This window comes from Belonocnema kinseyi, chromosome 1 (assembly GCF_010883055.1).
Source record: "Belonocnema kinseyi isolate 2016_QV_RU_SX_M_011 chromosome 1, B_treatae_v1, whole genome shotgun sequence".
NCBI classification, from domain to species: domain Eukaryota; kingdom Metazoa; phylum Arthropoda; class Insecta; order Hymenoptera; family Cynipidae; genus Belonocnema; species Belonocnema kinseyi.
Genome location: NC_046657.1, coordinates 168,553,129 through 168,578,846, shown reverse-complemented (window position 1 = coordinate 168,578,846; position 25,718 = coordinate 168,553,129). Strand labels below are relative to the sequence as shown.

The following is a 25,718-nucleotide window of genomic DNA, read 5'->3' as shown; positions in this document are numbered from 1 at the left end:
ATTCTTACACATTTTGTATATGATTTACAAAAGTTTGTTTATTCAGGGTGGCCGTTTTAATCACATAAAAAATTCCCGGTCAAGTTTTTCAATTTTCCCGATTAATTAAAAGCAAAATATTCATATTTGCCGAAAAACTCAAATCATTTATTTTAATCTAACACGTTCATTCTAAACATCCTTTAACACCAGAGAGTGAAAATTTTCAAAATAATTGAGTACTCTAACATTACGCCATACTCGATCGGTAACGTCGAAATCGTCGAAATTTCCAACAAAAAGTGACATAGTTTATATTTTAATCAAAAAGGAATTAAATTTATACAACAAACGAAACGAATTTTAAAACCAAAAAGAGGAATTTCCAATAAATAAAAATTTTTCACTCAAAAATAAATAAAAGTTTATCTAGATTATTGAACCTTCAAACCAGAAGACCAATTTTCTTTACAAAAATTGAATTTTTATACCAAAATATAGCTTTTCAGCAACAAATTAATTTTCCACGAAACTGATGCATTTTTATTCAACAAAAATGAAATTTCAAACTAAAAAATTTTTTTTTTTTGCCAAAAAAAGGCGAATTTTTAACTAAAAAAAAAGCATTTTCCATTAAACATTTAAATTTTGAACCAGACATAAGCCTTCAATAAAAAAAATTAATTTTTAACAATATAGTTTAAATTTTACCCAAGTAGTTAAATTTTCATATAAAAAATGTTCATTTTAAACAAAATAATTAAACTTTCAAGCAACGAGATGAATTTTCAACTTCAAATATTATTCGTTGAAAAAAGTAATTTCTTAACAAAGCGATTTAGTTAAATCTTTTAAACAAATTAGTTGAATACTCAATCAAAGAAGAATGATTTTTAACCAAAAATTTGAATTTTTATTTAGGAAAATGAAATTTCTTCTATAACAGATGAAATTTTAAATCAAAAAGATAAATTAAAAAAAAATAGTTAAATTTTATGTTAAAAAGAGATTTCAGTCGAGTTTTCACGATCAAAATATGAATTTTTAGACAAAAAATAATTTTCTACAAAAAAAATTGAATTCTACATCCAAAAAGTCGAATTTCTAATCAAAAAGGATGACTTTTTAACAAAATTGATGATCAGAATTGATGATCAGAATTGATGATCAAAAATTGAATTTTTGTAACAAAGAAATAAGTTTCTACGAAAAAAGTTGAATCTTCAGTTCAAAAAGACGAATTTGTGCAACCAAAAAGGATGAATTTTTCAACAAAATTGCTGAATTTTCTACCAAATAGTTACATTTTTATCCAAAAAAGATTAAATTTTTTACTACAACAGATGCATTTGCAATAAAAAAGAACAATTTTTTTTATACGTCGAAATTTCACCCAGAAAAGATTTCAGTTCATTTTTCAACACCAAAATATAAATTTTAATTAAAAAGTTAATTTTCTACGAAACAGTTATACTAGATTGAAAAAAATTATTAAAGAAAGTTTCTGCGAGTTTTCAAAATTCCAATCGGAAAATATTTCATTTTTAAAGTTTTTAACTTGTCCTATTTCCCAATTTTTCTTATAATCTTAAATCATTGAAATTGGCGATCCTTATTTTGAAAATAAAATTCTTTCATTTTATAAGCAAAATAACTAATTTTAAATTAAAAATAAATAAAAGTAAATAAAATAATAATGAATAACAGATAAATAATAAATATAAAAAAAAAATTTTTAATAACTAAATCCACATCTATTGGGAATGTTGGTCTACCATTTCGCCATCTAGTGGCGAAAACTGGAACTAGAAAGAGTAGGTACAATTTTAAGGATGTATTTTAATTTTTGCATAAAAGTGTTTTTACGATTCTTTTGTGAAGTTTAGCACAATAATTAAAGACTAAAAACAAATCTTCATAAAAAAAATCGTTTTAGATAGAATTTCAATCTTATAGAGTGAAAAAAACACATTTTTGTCCAAAATGTGTTTTAACAAACAAACAAAAAAACAATTATTTCACTATTTCATGTAAGTTTTTGTGTGTAGAATTTCGCGAATTTCAATAATTTAAGAATAAAATAAAATTTCGAAAATAGGACAAATTCTAATTAAAACCGTTCCAAATTAAAAAATTTCAGACTAAATTTTTTTTTAAATGCTTTGGCAAAAATTTTATCTTTATTGGATAAAAATTCAACTATTTGTTTGAATATTCAACAATTTTGTTAAAAAGTCATAACTTTTAGTTGAAAATTCTACTGTATAAATATAATAATTGGGTGTTGAAAAAAGAACTGAAATATTTTCTGGATGAAAATCCAACTATTTTGTTAAAAATTCATCCTTTTTGGTCGAAAAAAGAAGTTAATTTTTTTGTTAAAAAAAAAAACATTTTTGATCTTGCATAATTAACTGGATTTTTTTGGATGAAAGCTCCACTTTTTGTTTTTGTAATAAAAAATTTTTCTGCTTAAAGAGAAATTTCATATTTTTTTGATAAAATTGCAACTATATAATAGAGAATTCCACAAATTAGTTAAAAAGTCATTCTTTTTGGTTAAAAATTCGTCTTCTTTGATGGAAAATTAATTTTTTTCTTATAGAAACTTATTTCTTTTTTTAAATTTCATATTTTGATCGTGAAAACTCGACTAAAATCTCTTTCAGCAGAAAATTCAATTTTTTTTTTGAAAATTTATCTTTTTGATTTAAAACTTGATCTGTTTCAGAAGAAACTTAATTTTTTTAAATTAAAATGCAACTGTTTGGTTAAAAATCGTTTTTTTTTTTGCTTGAGTATTCAACTAATTTGTTTGAAACATTTGGTTGAATCACTTTGTTAAGAAATTACTTTTTAGTTAATAATTTATATTTTGTTGAAAAATAATCTGTTTTAATTGAAAATTCAACTAATTGGGTAAAAGGTAAAGGATATTGCTTAAAATTGAGTTTTTTTATTGAATTTTTTTTTTATTTTCTTTGAAATTTTACTTTCTTTTATTTAACTGTTCAGTGGAATATACTGTTTTTTTGTCTATTTTTTTAAGATTGATCTCTTTTACTTCAAAATTCGCATTTTTTTGTTTAAAAAAATCAATTTTTAATTTAAATTTTCATTTTTTTGGGGGTAAAAATGTATCAGTTTCGAGGAAAATTATTTTTTTGTTGAAATCATATTTAGAATTCTTTTTTTTGTGTATAAATTAAATTCTTTATTGAAATATAAAAATGAAACTTTTTCGTTGAAATTTGTCTTTTCACGTTGAATATTCAACTAGTATGTGAGTAATTCAATTATTTTGTCAAAAAACTCTCTTTTATAATAGAAAGGACTTTTTTAAAAATAAATTAGTAAATTTTAAAATTTTAAATTCGTATATGAAATAACGTTTTATTCAGTTTATAAAATATTCTATGTCAAAAGTATTACAAGATTAAAATGCTAATATTTGAATATTAATGATTTAAAATGAAAAATTATTCAAGGAAAAATCAGAGAATTAAAAAAATGTTCTCGGTTTCGCATTTTTCCATAAGATCGTACCTGTTATTTCTAGTTCGGATTTCTGTCACCATGTGGCGTCCAAATTATGGAAGTCAACATTTTTGCATGGGAGTCAAATTTGGCAGTCAAATTTTTTTTAATTTTGATAGTATGTTCAAGTATGTTTTTCAAAGATGTCAAACGATTACTTTTGCACTTTTAAAGGTACAAGGAGAAAATAAAAATGACCAAAGACTGTGATCCTTCTTAGAAATCTTATAAGACTTCTTGAAAATTCTTTAACTTCCCCGATATTTTTTTTTAAATCCCTTCAAATTCCTTACAATCATTTCAAATCTTTGGAAGTTTCTCAAAATAGACTGAAATTAATTTAAATCTCTTAAAATCCTTTAAATTTTCTTAAATTCCTTTAAATCTCTTAAAAATCCTTAAAATCATCAAACACTCGCTTGACATTCTTTAAAATCACTCTAATTGTCTTAAAATCTTATAAAATAATTTGCGAATCCTTAAACATTTTAAAATTATTTTTAAATCCTTTAAAACAAAATTTGAAGATTCCGCCCAGTCCCTAGTAATTCCTTAAAATCACTTGACTTCTTAGAAAGCCTTAAAAAACTTCTCCGAATTTTTTTGAACTTCCTTCAACTTCTTTGAAGTCACTTAAAAATTTTCAAAATTGACTAAAATGAATTAAAATCTCTTAAATCCTTAAAATTTTGTTAAATTCCTGCAAATATTTTGAAAATCCTTAAAATCTTTGATTTTTTTTAATCCCTTGAAGTCTCTTAAAATGTGTTAAAATCTTTTTCAATCACTTTTTAAGACCTCGCTTTATATTCTTTAAAATCACTAAAACTCTCGTAAAATCTTTAAAAATCTCTTGTAAATCTTTAAACCTTCTTGAATTATTTTTAAATCCTTTAAAAGAAAACTTTAAAATACCGTCAAGTCCCTAAAATCCTAAAATTCCTTAAAATCACTTGAATTTTCAGAAACTGTAAGTTTATTTCGAAAATCCTTTAACTCCTCCGATTTTTTTCCACCTTAAACTTCTTTAAAATCATTTTAAATTTTCGAAATTTACTAAAAATTAATTAAGATCCTTTGAATTTTCTTAAATTTCTTAAAATATTTTTTAAAAATTACATCCCTTGAAATCTATTCAAATTCATTAAAATCTTTTTGAATAGCTTTTCAGTAAGTCGCTTTACATTCTTTAAAATCGCTTAAAATGCCATAAAATCCGATAAAACCTCTTAAAATTCCTTAAACCTTTTTGGACTCTTTAAAAAATCTTTAAAATGTCTTCAAAATCATTCAATTTTTCTGCATTCTTATAAAAACTCCTCCAAATTCTTGAAATCATTTTAAATTTCTAGATAATTATAATTTTTCGTGATGGATTGCCTACTCGCACATTTTCCAAATCGCCAAAAATAATTAAATAAATGGTTTTTCTTTCTTAGAAGCAAAGTTATATCACGATTCCTTACTAAATTTCGCCGAAATTAATTAACCGAATGTGACGTAATATTAGAATACTCAATTGAATTTTTAAATAAATACTTGAATTTTCAATTAAAAAATATCAATTTTCAATAAAAATGGGAAAGTTAAACTTTTAGTTAAAAAAATTAGTTACAATAATTGAATTTTAAGCAAAAAAATAAATAAATTTTCAACAAACACAATAAAAATTTAACTGAAATACTTAAATTTACAAACAAAAAATCAAATTTAAAAAAAAACATTAATTTTTTAACGAAATAGTTGATTTTTCAATTAAGGCAGTTGTGCCAAAATTCAGATATCTAAAAAAATAGTTTCTCTATGATTTTAAGAATCAAAATATTATAACTGATTTCATTTCAAATAAAAAAAAAACATGATTTTTTAATGAAAAATATTAAAATTCACAACAACAACAAAATATTAATTTTAACCATTTTTTTGCAATTGAATTTTATCTGGGCGTCGCTTCTTACCAAATTTTGAAAAATGATTGCACTTTAATAAATGACGGTCTATTTTCTGCGGAAAAAAATATCTACAACTCTACTGTTTTCTATTTTGAAAGTAAATTTTTCCATAGCTAAAATCGTTAGAACAATTTTGTTGTTTAAGAAAACATTTTTTAAACAAATAATTATATTTTAGGATTCAGTTATTTTTAAAATTGGAAACAGTAGAGTTGCAGAGAATGTTTTCCCGGAAAAAATAAGCTGCCATTTATTAAAATGCAATCATTTTTCAAAAATTGGTAAGAAGCGACGGTCAGAAAAAATTCAATTGCAAAAACATGGTTAAAATTAATGTTTTTTTGTGAATTTTATTCTTTTTATTAAAAATAATGTTTTTTATTTGAAATAACGTCAGTTATAATAGTTTGCTTATTATAATCATAAATTTTTTTAGATATCCGACTTTTGGCACGACAACTGCCTTAAAGGAGAAACTTTTCGACCAAAAAATGAAATAGTTACATTTTTAGTTGAATTACCAAAATTATAAATAGTTTAATTTTAAGCCACATAATTTTTCAAAAAAAAAAAAAAAAAAAAAAAAAAAAAAAAAAAAAACAATGAATCTTCACCTGAAAAGTTGAATTAAAAAAATAAAAACTAAAAAAGAAAAATTGTCAACCAAATCTGAAATTATTACGCTTTAAGTTAATAAAATATAAAATATTCAACTAATTTGATGAATTTTTAAATAAAATAATTGAACTTTAGACCAAGAAGATGAAGTTTCAACCAAGAAAATTAATTTACTACAAAAAAAACAACAATTTTCACCTAAAAAAGATCATTGTTCAACAAATACGTGAATTTTTCACTATAAAATATCAATTTTCAACAAAAATGAAAGAGTTAAACTTTCAGTTAGAAAAATTAGTTGGAAGAGTTGAATTTTAAGCCAAAAAAATAAATTTTCAACCATAAAGATGAATTTTCAAACAAAAAGACCAATCTTCTACCAAAAAATACAATTTAAAAAAAAAAATTTTTTTAAATAGTTAAATTTTCAATTAAAGGAGTGAAATTTCAACTTGAAAGTAGGTAAATTTTGAACTAAAAAAAATTACAATTTTCAACCGAAAATGAGATAGTTACATTTTTTGTTGAATCAGTAAAATTATGAAGTTGAATTATAAACCAAAAATATCAATTTTTAACAGCAACAAAGAATTTTCAACTGAAGTTAAATTTAGAAAAAAATTACTTCAGCTGAAAAAAAATTATTTTTCAAGAAATACTTTAATTTTTCACTGAAAAATATTAATTTTCAACAAAAATAGAAAAGTTGAACTTTCACTTAGAAAAATTGGTTATAATAGTTGAATTTTAAGTCAAAAAGATCAATTTTCAACTAAAACGATGAATATTTATTTAACTGAAATACTTGAATTTTCAACCATAAAGATGAATTTTCAAACACCAAGATTAATTTTCTACCAAAAAAATACAATTAAAAAAAACATAAATTTTTTAATAAAATAGTTGAATTTTTAACTGAAAAATTTTTTTCAACTGAAAATCAAATAGCTAGATTTTTCGTTAAATTCTCATAATTATAAATATTTGAATTTAAGCAAGAAAATTGATATTTTTTAGTGTGAAATTCACTTATCTTGTAGAAAACTCCTGTTTTCGGTTGAAAAATAACACTTTTTATGAGGTTCTTTTCTTTATGGACTGCAAAATCTTTCTTGGTTTAAAACTCAACTCTTTTCTTAAAAAATTATATTTTCTGATTAAAAACAGATATGCTTTCATTAAAAGTTAAAATAATTTTTAGTGCAAATATAAACTATTACACTTTTTGTTGAGAATTAATTTTTTATCCTACAATAATAACTTTGTTTGAAAATTTAACTATTTTGTTAAAAATTCCCTTTTTCCTTGTTGAAAAATGTTTATTTTAACTAAAACTGTAATTCCTCCATTTTTTGTTCAAAATTTAAATTTTAGAGTTAAAAACTCAACTATTTTGTTGATAATTTGTTTTTTTGGTTGAAGATTAATCACTTCCGTTAAAAATTAATTTTTTTAGTTGAAAATTCATTTTTTTAGTTAAAAATTTAACTACATAGTTCGTTGAAAATTCTTTTTGATTTTTTATTATTTTTCTACTGAAAACAAAGCTATCGGAAGCTTTAATTTTCAAAATTTCAATTTCAGGAGATAAAAAAACTTCAAATAATAGAAAGCCAATCAGGTTTTAACAAAATGATTGTGTAATTTTCGGGATATTTCGTTACATCACTACTTTTTTAGATAGATCTAAAATTTAATTATACAATACCTATCACTGAGCACTTGTCCAGAGTGTCCAGGAGGCGGAAGGGATAATTGAAAGGGTGTGTTGAAATAGTGCTGTTGTTCAGATGAACGGTGCACCACTTCTCCTCTTCGTACAACTACAAAACCGCTATCTCCTATGTTAGCTGCATAAATGCTGCTCGTTTCTTTGTTCAAAACGATCACGCATGCAGTACTGCTACCTAAAAGTAAAAAAATAAAATCATTTTTTCTGAAAAAAAGAATTTCTCCATCGTTCCGCTGGAAAAGAAACCACAAAACTTTCCATTTCCGGTCGGGTGCATTTCCCTTAAGCTACTAGAGAGATCGAAAGGAGAATCTTTTTTCATAAATACACGTATTATTTTGCCAGGTTTTACGTATTAATAGAAGTCAAATTTTTCAAGAAATTTGTATTATCAGATAAAAAAATCTTGGCGTCTTTTCAGACTAGATGCAAATATGAATTAAACATTTTTTTAATTAAATTTCTTCTAAAACAAACATCTTCTCCTTGGCTCCACTGGGAATTGAACCATAAAACTTTCGATTTCCAGTCGGGTGCTTTCCCCTTAAGCTACTAGAGAGATCGAAAGAAGAATCCTTTTTCCGAAATACTCTGATTATTTTACCAGGTGTTACGTACTCAATTTTTTTAAGGAATCTGTTTTATCATAAGAGAATAACAGAAATTCTTGACATATTTTCAGACTAGATGGAGCTATGAATTACATTATTTTTCAACCCTTTAACGACAATGTTGCAAATGAGCAACATTCACTATTTTCGTTTTTTTTTCATCTTTAGGTAACAGGCTTAGAATTCCGTAAAATCAATGCATGCATTAGATCAAAGTGGACTATTCCGCGTCTCGTAAGGTGGGTTTGATCTATTATACTCAATAAAAAGCGAAAAATATATGAAAATTGAATTTCATTTTGAAAAAATCTATAAGCAAACGAACATACATTGTTCCAGAATTTTTATTTAACTGGATCAAGGCTTGGTCCTTAAATGGTTAAATTAAATTTCTTCTAAAAAAATATCTTCTCCTTGGCTCCACTGAGAATGGAACTACAAAACTTTCGATTTCCCCTTAAGCTACTAGAGCGATCGAAAGAAGAATACTTTTTCAGAAATATGCGCACTATTTTACCAGGCGTTACATATTAATAAAAGTTCAATTTTTCAAAGAATTTGTATTATCAGAAAAAAAAATCTTGGCGTCTTTTCAGACTAGATGCAGATATGAATTGAAAAATCTTTTAATTGAATTTCTTCTGAACAAAGATCTTCTCCTTGACTCCGCTGGGAATCAAACCACAAAACTTTCGATTTCCAGCCGGGTGCTTTTCCCTTAAGCTACTAGAGCGATGGAAAGAAGAATCCTTTTTCAGAAATAAACGGATTATTTTACCAGGTATTACGTATAAATAGAAATCAAATTTGTCAAGGAATTTGTATTGTCATCAGAGAACAACAAAAATTCTTTGCGTCTTTTCAGACTAGATGGAGCTATGAATTAAAACGTTTTTTAAATTAAATTTCTTCTGAAAAAATATTTTCTCCTTGGCTACACTGGCAATCGAACTATAAAACTTTCGATTTCCGGTCGGGTGCTTTCCCCTTAAGCTTCTAAAGATATCAAAAGAAGAATCCTTTTTCAGAAATACACGCATATTTTACCAGGTGTTACATATTGATACAAGTCAATTTTTTAAGGTATCTGTATTACCATCATCAGAGAAAAACAGAAATTCTTGAAGTCTTCGTACTAGATAAAGCTATGAATTAAAACGTTTTTTAAATTAAATTTCTTATGAAAAAAATTTTTTTTCATGGCTCTGCTAGGAATAAAACCACAACACATTTGATTTCAGATCGGGTGCTTTCCCCTTAAGCTACTATAGAGATCGAAACAAGAATCCTTTTTCAGAAATGCTCGCATTATTTTACCAGGTGTTACGTATTAATAGAAGTCAAATTTTTCAAGGAATTTTTATTATCATCAGAGAATAACAAAAATTCTTTGCGTATTTTCAGACTAGGTGGAGCTATGAATTAAAACGTTTTTTTAAATTAAATTTCTTCTGAAAAAATATTTTCTCCTTGGCTACACTGGCAATCAAACCACAAAACTTTTGATTTCCAGTCGGGTGCTTTCCCATTAAGCTACTAGAGAGATCGAAAGAAGTATCCTTTTTCAGAAATACACGCATTATTTCTCCAGGTGTTACGTCCAGTTTTTCAAGAAATCTGTATCATCATCATCATCATCATCATCATCATCAGAGAATAACAGAAATTCTTGACTTGTTTTCAGACTAGATGGAGCTTTCAATTAATGTTTTTAATTAAATTTCTTCTAAAAAAAATATTTTCAATCCCTCCGCTGGGAATAAAACCAGCAAAACATTCGATTTCCGATCGGGTGCTTTCCCCTTAAGCTACTAGAGAGTTCGAAAGAACTATCCTTTTCATAAATACACGCATTACTTTACCAGGTGTTACGTATTAATACAAGTTAAATTTGTCAAGGAATTTGTATTGTCAACAGAGAATAACAAAAATTCTTTGCGTCTTTTCAGACTAGATGGAGCTGTGAATTGTTTTTAAATTAAATTTATTCTGAAAAAATATCTTCTTTTTGGCTCTACTAGGAATTGAACCAGAAAACTTTCCATTTCCTGTCGAGTGCTTTTCTCTTAAGCTACTAGAGATCGAAAGAAGAATCCTTTTTCAGAAATATGCGCATTATTTTACCAAGTGTTACGAATTAATAAAAGTCAGTGGTTATCGTCTCTCTGATAATAATACGGATTAATTTACAAATAAAATAATTTCTTATCTGCCATTATTTATAAGAGTAGCAGATTCTGATTTACTTTATTGAGGTTTTTACCTAATATAGGCTGCTTATTTTCAAGTAATTCGTAGTAACTGCGTGCTAATAAACCTGCTGGTTCTGTAGGACTAAACCTTCCCATAGAGACTAGCCTCTCACACGTCCGCATCAGAAAACTCGAAAACTCCCCTGGATCTATTCCGTAGTGGATCCAGCCACCAACGCCATCGGCTACGCCTGAAAATATAACAGAAATTATTTACCATATTTTTAATAATTAAATTCAATTTGTCTACGAAAATAGGGCGAAATCGGGGGAGGGGGGGGGGGGGGGGGGGGGGGGTGTCCCGTTACAATTCCAAGTTTTTTTCAGGTATGACTTTTCACAGTATGGATCCATTCAAGTATTTTGCATTTTTTTACACAATTGACTTGGAATATGTATACAATTTCGCGAGTTTATTATAAATAATGTTGTTTTTTTTTCATTTCTGAAAGTAACTTTATTAAACGCTAAGTGAATTTTTAACCAAAAAATCAAATTTCAATCACGAAAATATGAATTTTCAAGTAAAGAAAGATCAATTTTTAACTAAAAAGATAAATTTTTAACCAAAAATTGAAGTTCAATTTTCAGTTTAAAAAAATGTTAACTAAAAAGACGAATTATCAAATAAGGCCATGAAATATCCATCTGAAATATTTAAATTATCATTTAAAAAATATGTAATTTTCAATGAAAGCGATGAATTTTCAACTAAAGTGATGGAATATTCCACTAGATTAAGTACATTTTTTAGTTGAAAAAAAAAATTTTCAACAAGTACATTAATTATTTACTAAAAAGACGCTTTTTCAACAAAATGCAATAAATTTCATTAAAATATTTGAATTTCAAACCAAGAAATATTGACTTTCAATCACATAGTTCAATTTTTATCTAAAAAAAACGCTTTAAACCTAAAATGGAATGGTTAAATTTTGAGTTCAAAAAAATTAATTCTCAAACAAACAAAAAACGAACTTTTAATAAAATAATTAAATTTTCCAGCATTATATTAAATTTTGAAACAAAATCTTCAATTTTCAATCAAATAGTTGAATTTTTAATTAAGAAAGATAAATTTTCAACCAAAAATAGATCAGTTAAAATATCAGTTTTAAACAACATTTTAACCAGATAAATTTTCAACTAAAACTATGAAATATCTACCTGAAACAGTTAACGTTTTAGTTGAAAAAAAATTATTTTCAAATAAATAATATTTTTAAATAATTTCCATCAAAATATTTAAATTTAAATATCAAAAATATAGACTTTCAATCATATAGTTCAATTTTAATCTAAAAAAGATACATTTTTAAACAAAAATGGAATAGTTATATTTTCAGTTTAAAAAAATGGATTATCAAACAGAACACAAACCGAATTTTCAATAAAATAATTAAATTACCCACCGATGTAATACATTTTCAATTTAAACTATCCATTTTTAATAAAATAGTTTAATTTTCATTTTTGCTAATTCACCAAAAAATAGAATAATTAAAATCTTAGATCAATAAATTTCGTTTTCAACCGAAAATAAACGATTTTTCAACAAGATATTTAAACTCTTCAAGAAAGTGATACATTTTTAACTAAAATTGTGAATATTCTACTGAAATAGTTGATTTCTACAAAAAAAGATCAATTTTAAACTAAAAATAGAATAGTTAAATTTAAAAAAAAAATAATTAAATTTTCTGATGAAGTGAGAAACTTTTAACTAAAAATATAAATCTTCTACTGGAATATATGAATTTTAAACCAAACAGATCAAATTTCACCAAAATATATGCATTTTCAAGCAAAACGAAAAAATTGAATAATTAGATTAAAAAATGATTTTTTTTAATAACAAAATTAAATAAATTTATTTTTTCTTCTTTCAAAAGAAAATTTTGTTGAAAAAAATTAGTCTCATTTTTTAATATCAAAATTAAATACACAAATTAAGCTTTTCTTTTATTAAAAGAAAATTGTTTGTACGTTATTCCAAATTTTTCTAGAGAGAAAAGCAGAAAGAAATACTAAACAGTTTCTATTATTTCACGAGACACATTTTTTAGTGCGACACGCGAACGCTCAGAGAATGTTGCACGTCAATAGTAATTTTTCTCTTGAAATACTCATTCTAAGATTCTTTTAAATAGACTTACGCATAACATGATCTGAGCGCTAGAGTGTCGCAAAAAAAAAACTAATTTTCAACAACATAATTAAGTTGTCAAACAAAAGTGATAAATTTTCCATTAAAATTATGAATTTTCTACTGGAATATGTAGTTGACTTTTAAACTAAACAGATGAAATTTCACCAAATTCATCAAATTTTAAGTCAAAAAGAAAAAGCTTCAATCAAAAATTGAATACTTTAAATTTTCAGTTAAAAAAGCAAAATAATTATTTTCTATCAGGCATTAATTTTAAGTTTAAAAAAATTAATTATCAACGAGAGACAAATTTCCTACCAGAAAGTTGGGAATATTCATCTAGGTTAGGTAGATTTTCAGCTTTAAAAAATTCTTTTTATCCAAGATTAATGTTCTATCAACGAAGACGAATTTTAAACAAAATACAATAATTTTCATAGAAATAATTAAAATTTTAATCATAAAGTTGAATTTTCATCTGAAAAAATAAGTTTTCAGCCAAAAACGGAATAGCTAAATTATCAGTTAAAAAAATATAAATTTTCAATTAAAAAAAAATTAATTTTCAACCAAAGAAATTCCATCAGTGATCAATTTTCAGCCAAAATGATGAATCTTCTACTATATTTTATAATTCCTTAATCAAAACAGATTTTTTAAATTATAGAATTAAAAATGAAGCATCAGAAAACCGAAATTTGACCAAAAGTCCTTCTCCACACAAACTGTAAAGGTCCTATGAAGTATAACTTTTTAACAAAATTGTTGAATTTTCAAAAAAATAATTCAATATTAAACCAAATAAGTAAATTTTGAAATAAAAAAAGATGAATTATTAGCGGAAAATATAATAGTAGAATTTTCAACGCAGAAGGATGAACTTTCAACCAAAAGTAGATGGATTTTCTTATTGGGTTCTAATCAATCAATTCACATTTGAGTGGGAAAATATTTTAAAAAAGAAAGACGGAGGCCTACAATAAATAAATAGGAATTTTAATCATTTATGGACTAAATGATAACATTTTTAATATATATTGAAGCCCATTTTTAATATTCGAGAAATTTTATGACACTATTGTTTTTTATTTATAACACCATTTACACTATTTATAAAAAATAGTGTAAATGGTCTGATATTATTGATCTTTAAATTTCAGAATTTACAACATACACTAATTTTTGTTTATCTCTTTACACAAACTTTGCACTGTATATGCAATAAAAATATCAGTTGCCAAAGTCCAGTTAGACATCATTGCATCAACTGCAATAGGTGTTTGATAAACTTTGCCTTATCAGGAGTAAATAACAAACGTCTGTATAATGATTATGTCTACAAGATGCAAGTGTGGCGAATTTTTTTAATCTGAATGAACATGGACGTATGAACAAGGAATTTAAATTGTACACACTAAATTATTTACAAATCATTTCTATGAAGACTGTGAATAACTTTCCAACTGACAGAGATATTATTAAATTTAAAAAATTTAATTTATTAAAAGAGAGTTAAAATAAGTGTTGCTCATATGTGTCAAATGAATGTTATTGTACATTTCTGTCCAACATTGTGACATAATGGTAAAAAATCTGAAAGCATAGGCAGATTGCCAAAACAAATCAGAATGCATTGCGAGACTAGATATTTTTAGCAACGCGGGAAAACTCGTGTCTCGTATCCACCAATGTATTTTCCAATTCATAACATAGTAGAGTTTACGAATCTAAATCCATTCATATTTCTGAGTTAATTAAAAGTTTTTATCACTGCCTATCAATTACAAGAAAAATGTACATGGAAAATTCGATAAACACATTTTTCAAATTGAATTTAGTTTTCAATTAGAATGTCATGGTAGCCACTTAACCGATAAAATCAGACATTTAAAAAATTTTAATAGTAAAACCTATCTAACCAGTTTAAATGTCACTTGATATTACATTTAATTATGATGCAATTTTACATTTAATTTCAAATTACTTCAATTTAAATTTCTTAATTTAACTAAAAATTTTTTTTATTAAAAAATCTATTAATAATCTCTTTCTGTAGGAACTCGATATTTTTTGGTTAAAAATGTAACTGTCTGGTTAAAGATTAATCGTGAATGATAAAAAGAGATCTTTCGGGTTCCAATCGGGTAAAAAACTACGAATTTTGCCGACGTTTCGCGAACATTGCAATTCATTTCTTCAGGTCTGACCTGAAACTGAGGTTATGTTGTTCTCATGTATACTCTCTACGATACCTGTGATTGGCCAGAGCGCCCCACCATGGGGACTAGTTGAACCTGATTGGCCAATCAAGTATTTTTTATCAATTCGGGAGAACGAAAAGCCAAATCGGATTAGTATTACACTGAAACCCCGTTTAAGTTTACTCCACCGAAACAAAAACAACTCATTCAGGTTTACTCGGGAAGGACCATCGCTCTCACCACGAGAAGAGACTCTCCATATGCTGATGCGATTGAAAGGGCGGAGCACTGAGTACTTGATGGAAAGATGAAAGTAAACCTAAACGAAAAACAACGCGTGAACTTAAACGAGAGTGAACTTATCCGGGCATGAACTTAAAAGGGGGTTCAGTATATTTCCATTTCCCTATTGATGTTATTAGGGGTATTAAGATTTTAATTGCTTCTCTATGTTTTCTTGTAAAGTTATTGTGTATTTAGAAATGACTGTTGTTTTATCAAACAAAATTTTATGTCCTGCTTGGATGTGATGTTCAGCTAGTGCTAATTGCGTGAAATTTTTTAGCTTGAATTTACTCTTATGTTCCTTTATACGTTGGCTCACCGCTTCCCCGGTATCTCCAATGTAGACTTTGCCACAAGGAAAAGGGATTTTTTATACTCCTGGATCACTTAAGGGTGCCTTTTTGTCTTTAGGGTTATTTAGTAGTTGTCCTATTTTCGCAGGTGGTTTAAATATGGTTTAGATGTTGTGTTTGTTGAGAATTCTTGCTATTTATTCTGTGACACCTTGGATGTAGGGTAGGGTGGTGGTAATTTTTCTCTTTCTTTCCTGGTTGTGTTGACTTGTTTTTTTTTTAGTGTATTTTCTTATTGTTTTATCAATTTGTTTGTTGGTATAATCGTTCTGTATTAGGATTTGTTAAACGTTTTGTAATTCCTTTTGTAAGTTATCTTTATCTGTTATGGAGACAGTTTTATATACAAGGGAGTTGATGACCGATTGTATTTGAGATGGGTGATGGTAGGAGGAGGCATGTTTATATGCGTGCGTTTTCTGTAAACTGCATGTCCTAATGTGGTATCAGATCTTTTGTAAGCTAATACGTACAAAAAAGGCAATTTTCTGTTTGGTTCAATTTCCATGGCGAACTGAACATTGGATGCAATCGATTGATGAAATCGAAAAACTACTTTAGTTCATCTCGTCAATGTCACCAGATGACAAAAGTGTCATTAACATAATGGAACAAAAATTCCGATTTAAGCTTGGCTTGGTTGAAGATTTTAGTTTCTAGATGTTCCATAAAGACACTGACTATTACAGGTGAGATTGGGGATCCTATTGCCGCACCTGAGGTTTGTTCGTAGAATTGGTTATTGAAAGAAAAGTGAGTATCATTGAGATAGTGTTCTATCAAAGGTATGAGCTCGGAAGGGAAGTTTGTAAAAGATGTAATATTATCAATTGTATCAGAGATTGGTACTTTCGTAAAGACAGATGCTATGCCAAAACTCACTTGGATGTCTTGGGGTTGAATATGAATCTCTTGTATCTTTTTAATAAAGTCAAATGAGTTTTTGAGTTTCCTGTAAAGGGATTCAGTTTTGTAGCGAGAAAGCGTGCTAGATTGTAAGTTGGTGAGTTTATTGTGCTGACTATCGGTCTGAGTGGAATGTTATCTTTGTGGATTTTTGGAAGTCCGTAAAGTCTTGGAGAGATGGAATGTTTTACTGACTATTGTTTTTGTAGGGTCCTTTTTAAGTTTTGTGTATGTATCGTCAGTTAGAAGGTCCATGATTTTGCTGTTATAGCCTTCTTTATTCATTATTACTGTTGTGTTGCCTTGGTCTGCGGGTAATATTATAATATCTTTATTCCGATTGAGTTCTTTAATTGCGGTTTTTGGGGAGATTACGATATCCGTGGCGACAAAGTTTTATTGTCGATTCCTATAGGATTTTTTGCGAGAAACACGAATCTGAAAGTTTTAAATCGATATCTCGAATAGTTTTCGAGATACTGAAGTCACCCCTGTGACTGGTCACAGGCATAATGTAGGATAACACCCCTGTCCCTTTTCCCTTATAGGAATCCACATTAAAACTCATTTTCTTTGAGCAAAAATTGCCACGGATACGTAATTTTGCCCGGCTTTTTTCTTGTTTTGTTAAGTTTGAGGATGAAACTTGAACTTGGCGTAAAATGTTGGCCATCCTACGTCGTATATCATTCGCTTTTTCGGGTGGAACGGTATATATTCTGGATTCTAAATTGCTGATTATTTTTTCTCCTGGGATTTTCGAAGGAGCTACTGCAAAATTATGTCCTTTACATTAGACTGAAATCATTTCATTGCAGTCAGCGATGTCGTTTACTGTATCTGTTAGTTGTGTTTGCCTTACTGGAAGTAATTTGTTAAATTTTATTTTTCGTTTTTGAGTGGAAAGCTCTTCAATCCGTTGGGATTGGTCAAAAGATATGCGATCCAATGTAGACCAAATATCAAATCTGAGAGTAGTGTGCAAGAGAAATTTGGTATCTTGTATTCTTTCTTTCAAGAGAAGCAGACTTGTATTATGCAGAATTGATTTGGAAGGGTGTCAATAGCGAAGGATGTTAGTAGCTTACTTTGAGAAGTCATGAGCTTACTAAAGGTGTTGGTTTTATCAAAGTTGTAAAAATTTGCCAACGTTTCGTAAACATTGCAGTTCACTTCTTCAGGGCTGACCTGAAACTGAGGTATCAGGTTATTTTGTTCTTATGTATACTTTCTAGGATGCCTTTCAGGTCAGCCCTGAAGGTCCAATTTTCACAAAATGTCAGCAAAATTCGTAGTTTTTTATACGATTAGAATCCGAAATATCTCTTTTTATCAAATTGAATAATCGTGAAAGCATTAAATCTATTAATCGTACTTGGTTGGAAAATAACTTTTTTGTTGAAAATACACATTTTCGAGGTGAACATTTTCCTGCAGAAAATTCGTATTTTCGGCTCGAAAATAAAAAAAAATTGGTAAAAACTTTAACTATTTCATTGGAAATTGATGTATTTTGTTGAAAATTCGTCTTTTTGGTAGAAAACCGCTTATTTTGTTATTAAAAATGCAAAATTGTGCCTGAAAATTAATCTGTTTTAATTGAGGATTCAAGTATATTGTTTAAAATTGGTCTTTATTGGTCGAAGCCAACTGTCTTTTAATTTTAATTCAAATACTTTTTACTGAAATACCTACTCCTCAGTTAAGAGTTGCATTACTTAAATGTTCATTTTTGTTGGTTGAAGATTCATAATTTTTTTGAGGAAATTCATGTTTTATTTGGTTAAAATTGGTTTTTAAACTGAAAATTTAACTATTTTATTTAAAATTCAATCAACTGGTTGTAAATTAACTTTTTTGTAGAAAATTCGAATACTTTTTAGAATATTATTTTTTTTCGGCTCGAAAATTAAACAATTTGGTAGAAAAATTAACTGTTTCATTGGAAATTGAGGTATTTTGTTGAAAATTCTTCTTTTTGGTAGAAAACCCATTTTTTGGTTAAAAATGCAACATTTTGGCTGAAAATTGATCTGTTTTAAATAAGGATTCAAATTTTTTATTGAAAATTCGTCTTTTTTGGTAGAAAATCAATTTTTTGTTAAAAGATGCAACAGTTTGATTGAAAATGGAACTACTTTCTTAAAAGTTCTTTTATTTTGTTAAAGATTCATAACTTAAGTAGAAAATACGTTTTTTTGTTGTTAAACAGTATTTTTTCAACTGAAAATATAACTATTTTTTGAAAATTCAACTGATTAGTTGTAAATTACCTTTTTTTTTTTTTGAAGATTCATGTTCTCGTCTAACAGTTCAACTCTCTTTTTAATTAAAAATTCGTCTTTTTGGTCTGAAAATTCAACAATTTTTTATAAAATTCAACTACATTGGGTACAAAATAAAAGAAAATTTTGTAGAAAATTATTATTTTGTATTGAAATTTAATTCTCCGCAATATAAATTTAACTAAATCATGTTTTCCAAATTAATCTTTTTTAGTTATAAAATTCAAAAATTTATTTAAAATATTTAGAAACGAACAAAATATAAACCAAAAGTGAATAAAATTTAATTTTCAACCAAAAATGATCAATTTAATGATAAAAAAATGAATCTTCAACTGGATTAGTTGCATTTTAACTAAAAATATAAATTTCAACCAAGAATATTAATATCTAGCAATCATTTTTTAAATAAAAAATTGAGTAGTTACAGTATTTGTTAACAAAAAATATTGTTTAAGCAGAGATGAATATTCAACTAAAATTATGAAATATTTAATTCAAGAAGGTTAGCTGCATTTACAGTAAAAAAAAAATATTTTTCAACTAGAAAAAAACAACATTTTCAACAAAATAGTTCCAACTGCTGAATTAAAATTTTCAGTCAAAAAATTATATTTTCAGCTAGAGGAAACACGAATTTGTTAAAAATAATTCATCATTTCTTGAATCTCCAACTTAAACCATTGAATTAGTCGGAACAGCGGAATTGTCAACCAAGAAGATCATTTTTCACCCGAAAAAGCGAATTTTTAACAACATAGTTAAAGTTTCAACCGGAAAATTTCTATAAAAAAATTGCAAGCTTGAACTTTTAAACAAATAATTAAGCATTTTTTGAATTTGTCTTCAAATTTAACTTTTTCCGTTATTTAATGAGTGATTTTTAGTTAGAAAAAATTAATTTTCAACTAAAATGATGAATTTTTAGTGTTCATAGTTGAATTTTGAAACAGAAAAAGTAATTTCTACCCAAAAAGATACATTTTCAACAAAATACATGAACTTTCTACCAAAACTTGAATAGTTAAATTTTTAGTTAAAAAAATTAATGTAAAAAGAATTTCAACAATATAGTTAAAGTATCAACACAAAAGTTTCTATTTAAAAAAAAAAGATGAATTCTGAAAGTGAAATGTAGTAGCAGATATTTCTACTAAAAAATCTTTTAAGTTTTAACCAAAAATAGTTCAATTCAACAACAAATATAACGAATTTTCAATTAATTTTTTGAAATGATTAACTTTTTATAAGGTGATGAAATATTCAAGCAGGATAATTATATTTTCAGTTTAAAAATAATTATTTTAAAAAATTCAACAAAATAGTTAAATTTACAAACAAATTGTATTTAAAAAGATGAATTCTGAACGAAATATGTATTACTTGTTATTTCATCGCAAAAAATATTTTCATTTTTGATAATAAATAATTTTTTAATAGTTGAATTCAACAAAAAAGACAACTTTTCAACGTGTGTTAAATTTTCAACTAAAAAAGTTTTTTTGATGGAGAAATAATTGCAAACAAACTTGAACTTTCAAGCGAAAGATGATTTTTCAGCCAAGAATTAAACGCTATCCAAGTTCAGAGTCCAGGAAGTTGGCAATGGTCAACTTCAAATTTCGAAAGAATGAAACTTGTGTTGAATTGTGCTCTATTTTACCGTAAAAGATTTGTTGAGAAAAGACAAATTCACCCTAAAAATGAAACAAATTAAACCTTTTTTTATGTGAGCTTCGCTAATTCATTTTTTCGAGAAAAAAATGAAAACTTTGCTGAATTGTGCATTTTTTAAACAAATTAATTTGAGTGTAATTCGCCATTAGAGAGAATTAGTGAGCTGGACTAGTAGAAATCAGCACGAGTTTCAGATTGTCGAAATTTTGTAGTCAAAAGCACGTTCAAAAACAATAAGATATGGGATTTGAGGCTAATGGAAATTTTTTGTTGTTTAAATAAAGCGTTAAAAGGTGAACATTTCATTTTCAAAATTCTTAAATTTTTCTGCGAACAATTTTTTATTTTTTTCTAACCATTAAAATTTAAATACCAGCAATTTAATCTTGTAATATTTTTATGATCGGATCGTCTGCAAACGGAATAAAACAATATTTCAAACACAAAATAAAAATGTTCAAATTTACTTATTTATTTTAAACAAAAAATTACTTTTTTACTATAAAAGATGACTTTTATACAAAATACTTGAATTTTCAATAAAATAAATAAATTTTCGACCTAAAAAGATGCATTCTTAACAAAAAAGGCAAAAATTTATATTTCAAGCAAAAAAGGTGAAATTTCATCTGTTTAAATTAATTTTTCAAACCAAAAAGTCGAATTTTCAGCAAATAAAGATTTTTCAGTCATGAAAGGAAAAAAAATTTACACAAATGATTGAATCTTCAATCCAAAAGGCGAATTTTCTGTTAAAAAAATTGAATTTTCAGCGATAAAAATGTAATTTTCAACCAAATAGTTCAATTTTCAACCAAAGAGATGAATTTTCAAACAAAAATATGAATCTTCGACAAAAAATGATTTCTCAACAAAGTGGTTCAAACAATATAGTTTAATCCTCCAACAGGGAAGATTAATTTTCAACCAAACAGTTGCATTTTCAACCAAGAAAGATGAAATTTCTACTAAAAAATCTCCATTTTTAAATCAGAAGAAAATTTTTGAAAAATGTGTTTAAATTTTCCTACAAAAAAAGGTTTTAGTTTCACTATTCAATATTAAAATATGAGTTTTAAACAAGAAGTAAATTTCCTATAAATATACTTGACTTTTCAACCTTAAAAATATAAATGTTCAACGAAAAAGTAGAATTTTCAACCAAAAGGGATGCCTGTTTAAAAGAATTGTTGAATATTGAAATAAAGAGTTGCATTTTTATCCCAAAAAGATGCAGTTATTACTCAAACAGATGAATTTTTGAAATAAAACACAAACTTTCAACAAAAAAGACTGTTGAATTTTTATCATAAATAGATTTTTATTTGACTTTTTAACATCAAAGTATGAGTTTTAAATAAGAAGTAATTTTTCTACACAGATATTTCAATTTTTAAGAAAACAGTTGACTTTTCAACAGAAGTTTTGAATTTTTAACCAAGCCGTTGCAATTGTATTAAAAAAAAATAGTTGAATTTGAAACCGAAAAAGAGGACTTTTTACCAAATTTTTTGAATTTTGAAATAAAAGAAATTTTAATAAAATTGTTTGCATTCTTATCCAAAAAAGATATTAATTTGACTTTTCAACACAAACATATAAATTTTAAGAACAAGTAAATTTTCCATTAAATAGTTGAATTTTCAACCAAGAAGTTTCATTTTTATCAAAGAAAAATGAAATTTCTCTTAAAACAGATGAATTTTTAAATCAAAGAGACAAATTTAAAATAAAGTTGAATTTTTTACCTAAAAAAGATTTCAGTTGTCTTTTCAAAACCAAGATAGGAGACTTTCATACGTAAATTTTCCAAAAAATAGTTGAATTTTCAACCGGAAAAAATTTCTTAACAAACAGTTGCATTTTTATCCAAGAAAGATGCAGTTGTTGCTAAAATAGATGAATTTTTTAAATAACACACAAATTTTCAACAACAAAAATAGTTCAATTTTTATCCAAAGAAAGATTTTTATTTGAATTTTTAACATCGAAGTATGAGTTTTAAATAAGAAGTAATTTTTCTACTTAGATATTAAAATTTTTAACAAAACAGTTGACTTTTAAACATAAGTTTTGAATTTTCAACCAAGCAGTTGCATTTCTATCTAAGAAAAAAGCAGTTTCTACTAAAATATCTGAATTTTTTAATTAAAAAGATAAATTTTTTAAAATCTGTTGACTTTTCATTAAAAAAGAGAGTTAAGTTCACTTTTCAACACTAAAATATTAATTTTAAATTAGTTAAGTTTCTACAAAATAGACGAATTAAACAAAAATAGTTGCATAGTTATCCCTGATCATTAGTAATTAAATACCAGAATGTTGAACTTGTAATATTTTCACCCAGAATATTATGTAATTGAATAAAACAATTTAAAACTAATATTCAAAATTTATCTTGCATGAGTTATAGGAATTCCTTGACTTTTGTCAGATTTTTTGTTCAGTCCCTAAAATTTTAATGAACAATAAAATGCCCTGACATTTTTAATAATTGTTGTTAGCTAGGTACATTTTTCACTTAACATATTTCTTTGCCGCGTAAAGTTAAATTCATAATAATTTTCTATGCAATTAATGTAAATTATTTGTTTCATTTACGAATCTTGAAAAATTTCAAAAAAAAATCAAAAAATTGCACGGTTGACATGAATAGGATTATTTCTTTATATTTCAAAATTAGAAGTTGGCATCGCCAATTTCCTGGACATTAAACTTTAACCAAAAATTGAATGAAATCTTTAGTTAAAATAAATAAAGCAGCGTAAAGCTACTTTTAAAAATGAAGAATCATTATTATTCAATTTTAGATTGAAATTGAAAGAAAAAATTGGACACGCTCCCGAAAAAATTCCCCGACAATTCCAGGTAGGATATACACCCTGGCAGGGAAAAGACAAGTCATTTCGAAGTCAAGATTTTCTAGAAAACCTGTTATTAAAAAAAATCTAAAATTAGTGACTCAACCATGAAATTTCTTGCATTCAACAATGCCTTTTGTTAGGGCCGAGAGGGCAATCAAGGCCCTTTAAATTTAATTCGGTCCGTACTCCCCTCTCTCCTCAACAAAATTACGTCAAAAAAACGTTTTCAACTCTAACCTCAAACCTTCTAATCTAATTCTAAATTTCCCCAAAAAGATCAAAGAAAATTGTAGAAATCGGCCGATTTTCCACGAAACCTGTCAAGGAACGTGAAGGGAAAGTTTACGTTAGTGAGTCACATGTAATCACATGTCTCGCAGTTTCTCCAAGACTCCGGCCATTAGAACCAAAAGCGCTTCCGGACAGTACAAAGCTCGAGGTTAGAGTCGAGCTATATTATTATTGTCTTCCTATATTTGACTGTCATCAGACTCTTCCTCGCGGACTTACATTCCCGAAATCTGGAAATTCCTCGGAATCGATGGGGAATATGGAAAAACTTACCAATGACTTCCACAGCCTTGAATTTAGCACTAAACCAGGCGTCATCGCCAAATTGTCCTTTGCGTAGACGACCGCGGGCAAAGTCCTTCGGGAACCCGCATACCGCTGAAACGAGGGACGCCTCGCGACGTTTGGAAACACTCTGTTCAGCAGTTGCCGAATAATTCGAAATCCCGTTCCAAAGCGCACGAGAGAGCAGCCTCCCAGTCCAATAAATGGACTGCATCGTAGGGAGGAGCTCAGCACTTGGACGACTTCAACTTAATCGCGCACATGTCTCCACTCTTGTATTCTTCTGCACACAAATCCCGCGAACACGAGACGACAAAAACTTCAGAAGCACATGATAGGGAAATATTTTGGCGATTCGACTCAGTCGAAAGTAGACGAGGCTTCGTGGCGAGAGAACTGGTCAGCTGACAATTGACTAGTTCTGTTTAGCTGGTTCTTGTTCGCGGGGGTTCTCGTCACAGATCACAGTTCGCACCAGTTTGCACCACTCATCAGTCTTCCTGTTTTCCCCAGCCAGGCAGAATTATTGTCAGTGATAGCAGAATTCTAAGAACTCAGCCGACTCTGCCACAATCCACTAATCAGGCACAATGAGATTCGAGAGAGAGAGAGAGACGTGCGATGGCAGCGCTGATGTGCAAAAATGGATTAGCAAGAAGGAGTGTGTCTGGCGATGGTAATGTAGGAAATGATTTGCATTTTCTACTCTACAGATCTTGTGCAAAATATTAGAATATTTTTGATTTCCGTCTAGTATTTTCGATTTCAGTTATTCCAGATCAATGTTCCTTGTTTTTTTCTTTGTAAGCATGTGATACTTATCCGATTTCTACTTTACCGACATTTTTTGTGGGTCATTTCAATTTCACAAGAGATGAGGTATCAAAATGAAAGTTTGGAAAAATCATGAAAAGTGACTAAGGAACGTTTATTTACTGATAAATTTTTACAATTATCAAAAATAATAATTTTTTGATTTTTTTTGTAGTAGATAAAGTGTCAGTAAGGTAAGAATAAGATAAGTGTCATAAATCTATGGTATCAGTTTATAGTTTATGGACATGTGACTTTTATCCGATTCCTGCCTTACCGACATTTTTTTATCATACTAATTCCACACGAAGTGTGATGCTGAGCTGCAAGTCTGAGAAAATAATGAAAAGAGACTAAAGAATGTGTATGTGCTAATAAATCTTCACAGATACAAAAAAAATTATTTTTTGTAGTTCTATATATCGGTAAGGTAGGAATCGGATCAGTGTCACATGTCCATAAAGTGTAAGTGATACCATCAAGTTATGTGACACTTATCTGATTCTTACTTTACCGACATTTTTGGTAGTCCCGAAAAATCAAAAAATTGTTATTATTGCCGGTGTCTTTGTACTAACTATTATATCCGATATAAAATACCCTCGCCCGATAACGTGGTGGCAGTTCATCGACATATAGTCCTGGTCCAGGGAATAGAAAGAGATACCTAATTGAGAAAGTAAACCTGTCCTTTTCTAGGGATGGCGATTGGTGATTGGTCAGTTGATCTCTTTCTAATGAAAGCAGATGGAAAATGAGTAGAACAAACATAGAGATATTACCAATAGAGTAGGCATGCCTACAAGTGAGAGCGTCTTGCGAAAGAAAAGAGAATCATTTATGTATTTCTATCTCTTTCTTTTGTTGCGTACTGCGCATGCGTGTCTGTGATTCAACGGGCAACGGTAAAGTGCGTACGTAACCTGTA

The 25,718-nt window shown here is 27.3% G+C and overlaps 1 protein-coding gene across 1 annotated transcript in view; it reads right to left on the bottom strand.

The window, feature by feature from the left end:
- LOC117170103 (protein phosphatase PTC7 homolog) overlaps positions 1 to 24,570 on the bottom strand; it is a 30,317-nt gene extending 5,747 nt beyond the window's left edge. Inside the window, exons 1-3 of the mRNA XM_033356636.1 lie at positions 23,966 to 24,570; positions 10,693 to 10,872; positions 7,795 to 7,993 (exon numbers count right to left, since the gene is read on the bottom strand). Coding sequence (XP_033212527.1) covers positions 7,795 to 7,993; positions 10,693 to 10,872; positions 23,966 to 24,191 — 605 coding nt within the window. The 5' untranslated portion in view covers positions 24,192 to 24,570. The remainder of the gene's footprint in view (positions 1 to 7,794; positions 7,994 to 10,692; positions 10,873 to 23,965) is intronic.
- Positions 24,571 to 25,718: the final 1,148 nt, after the last annotated feature.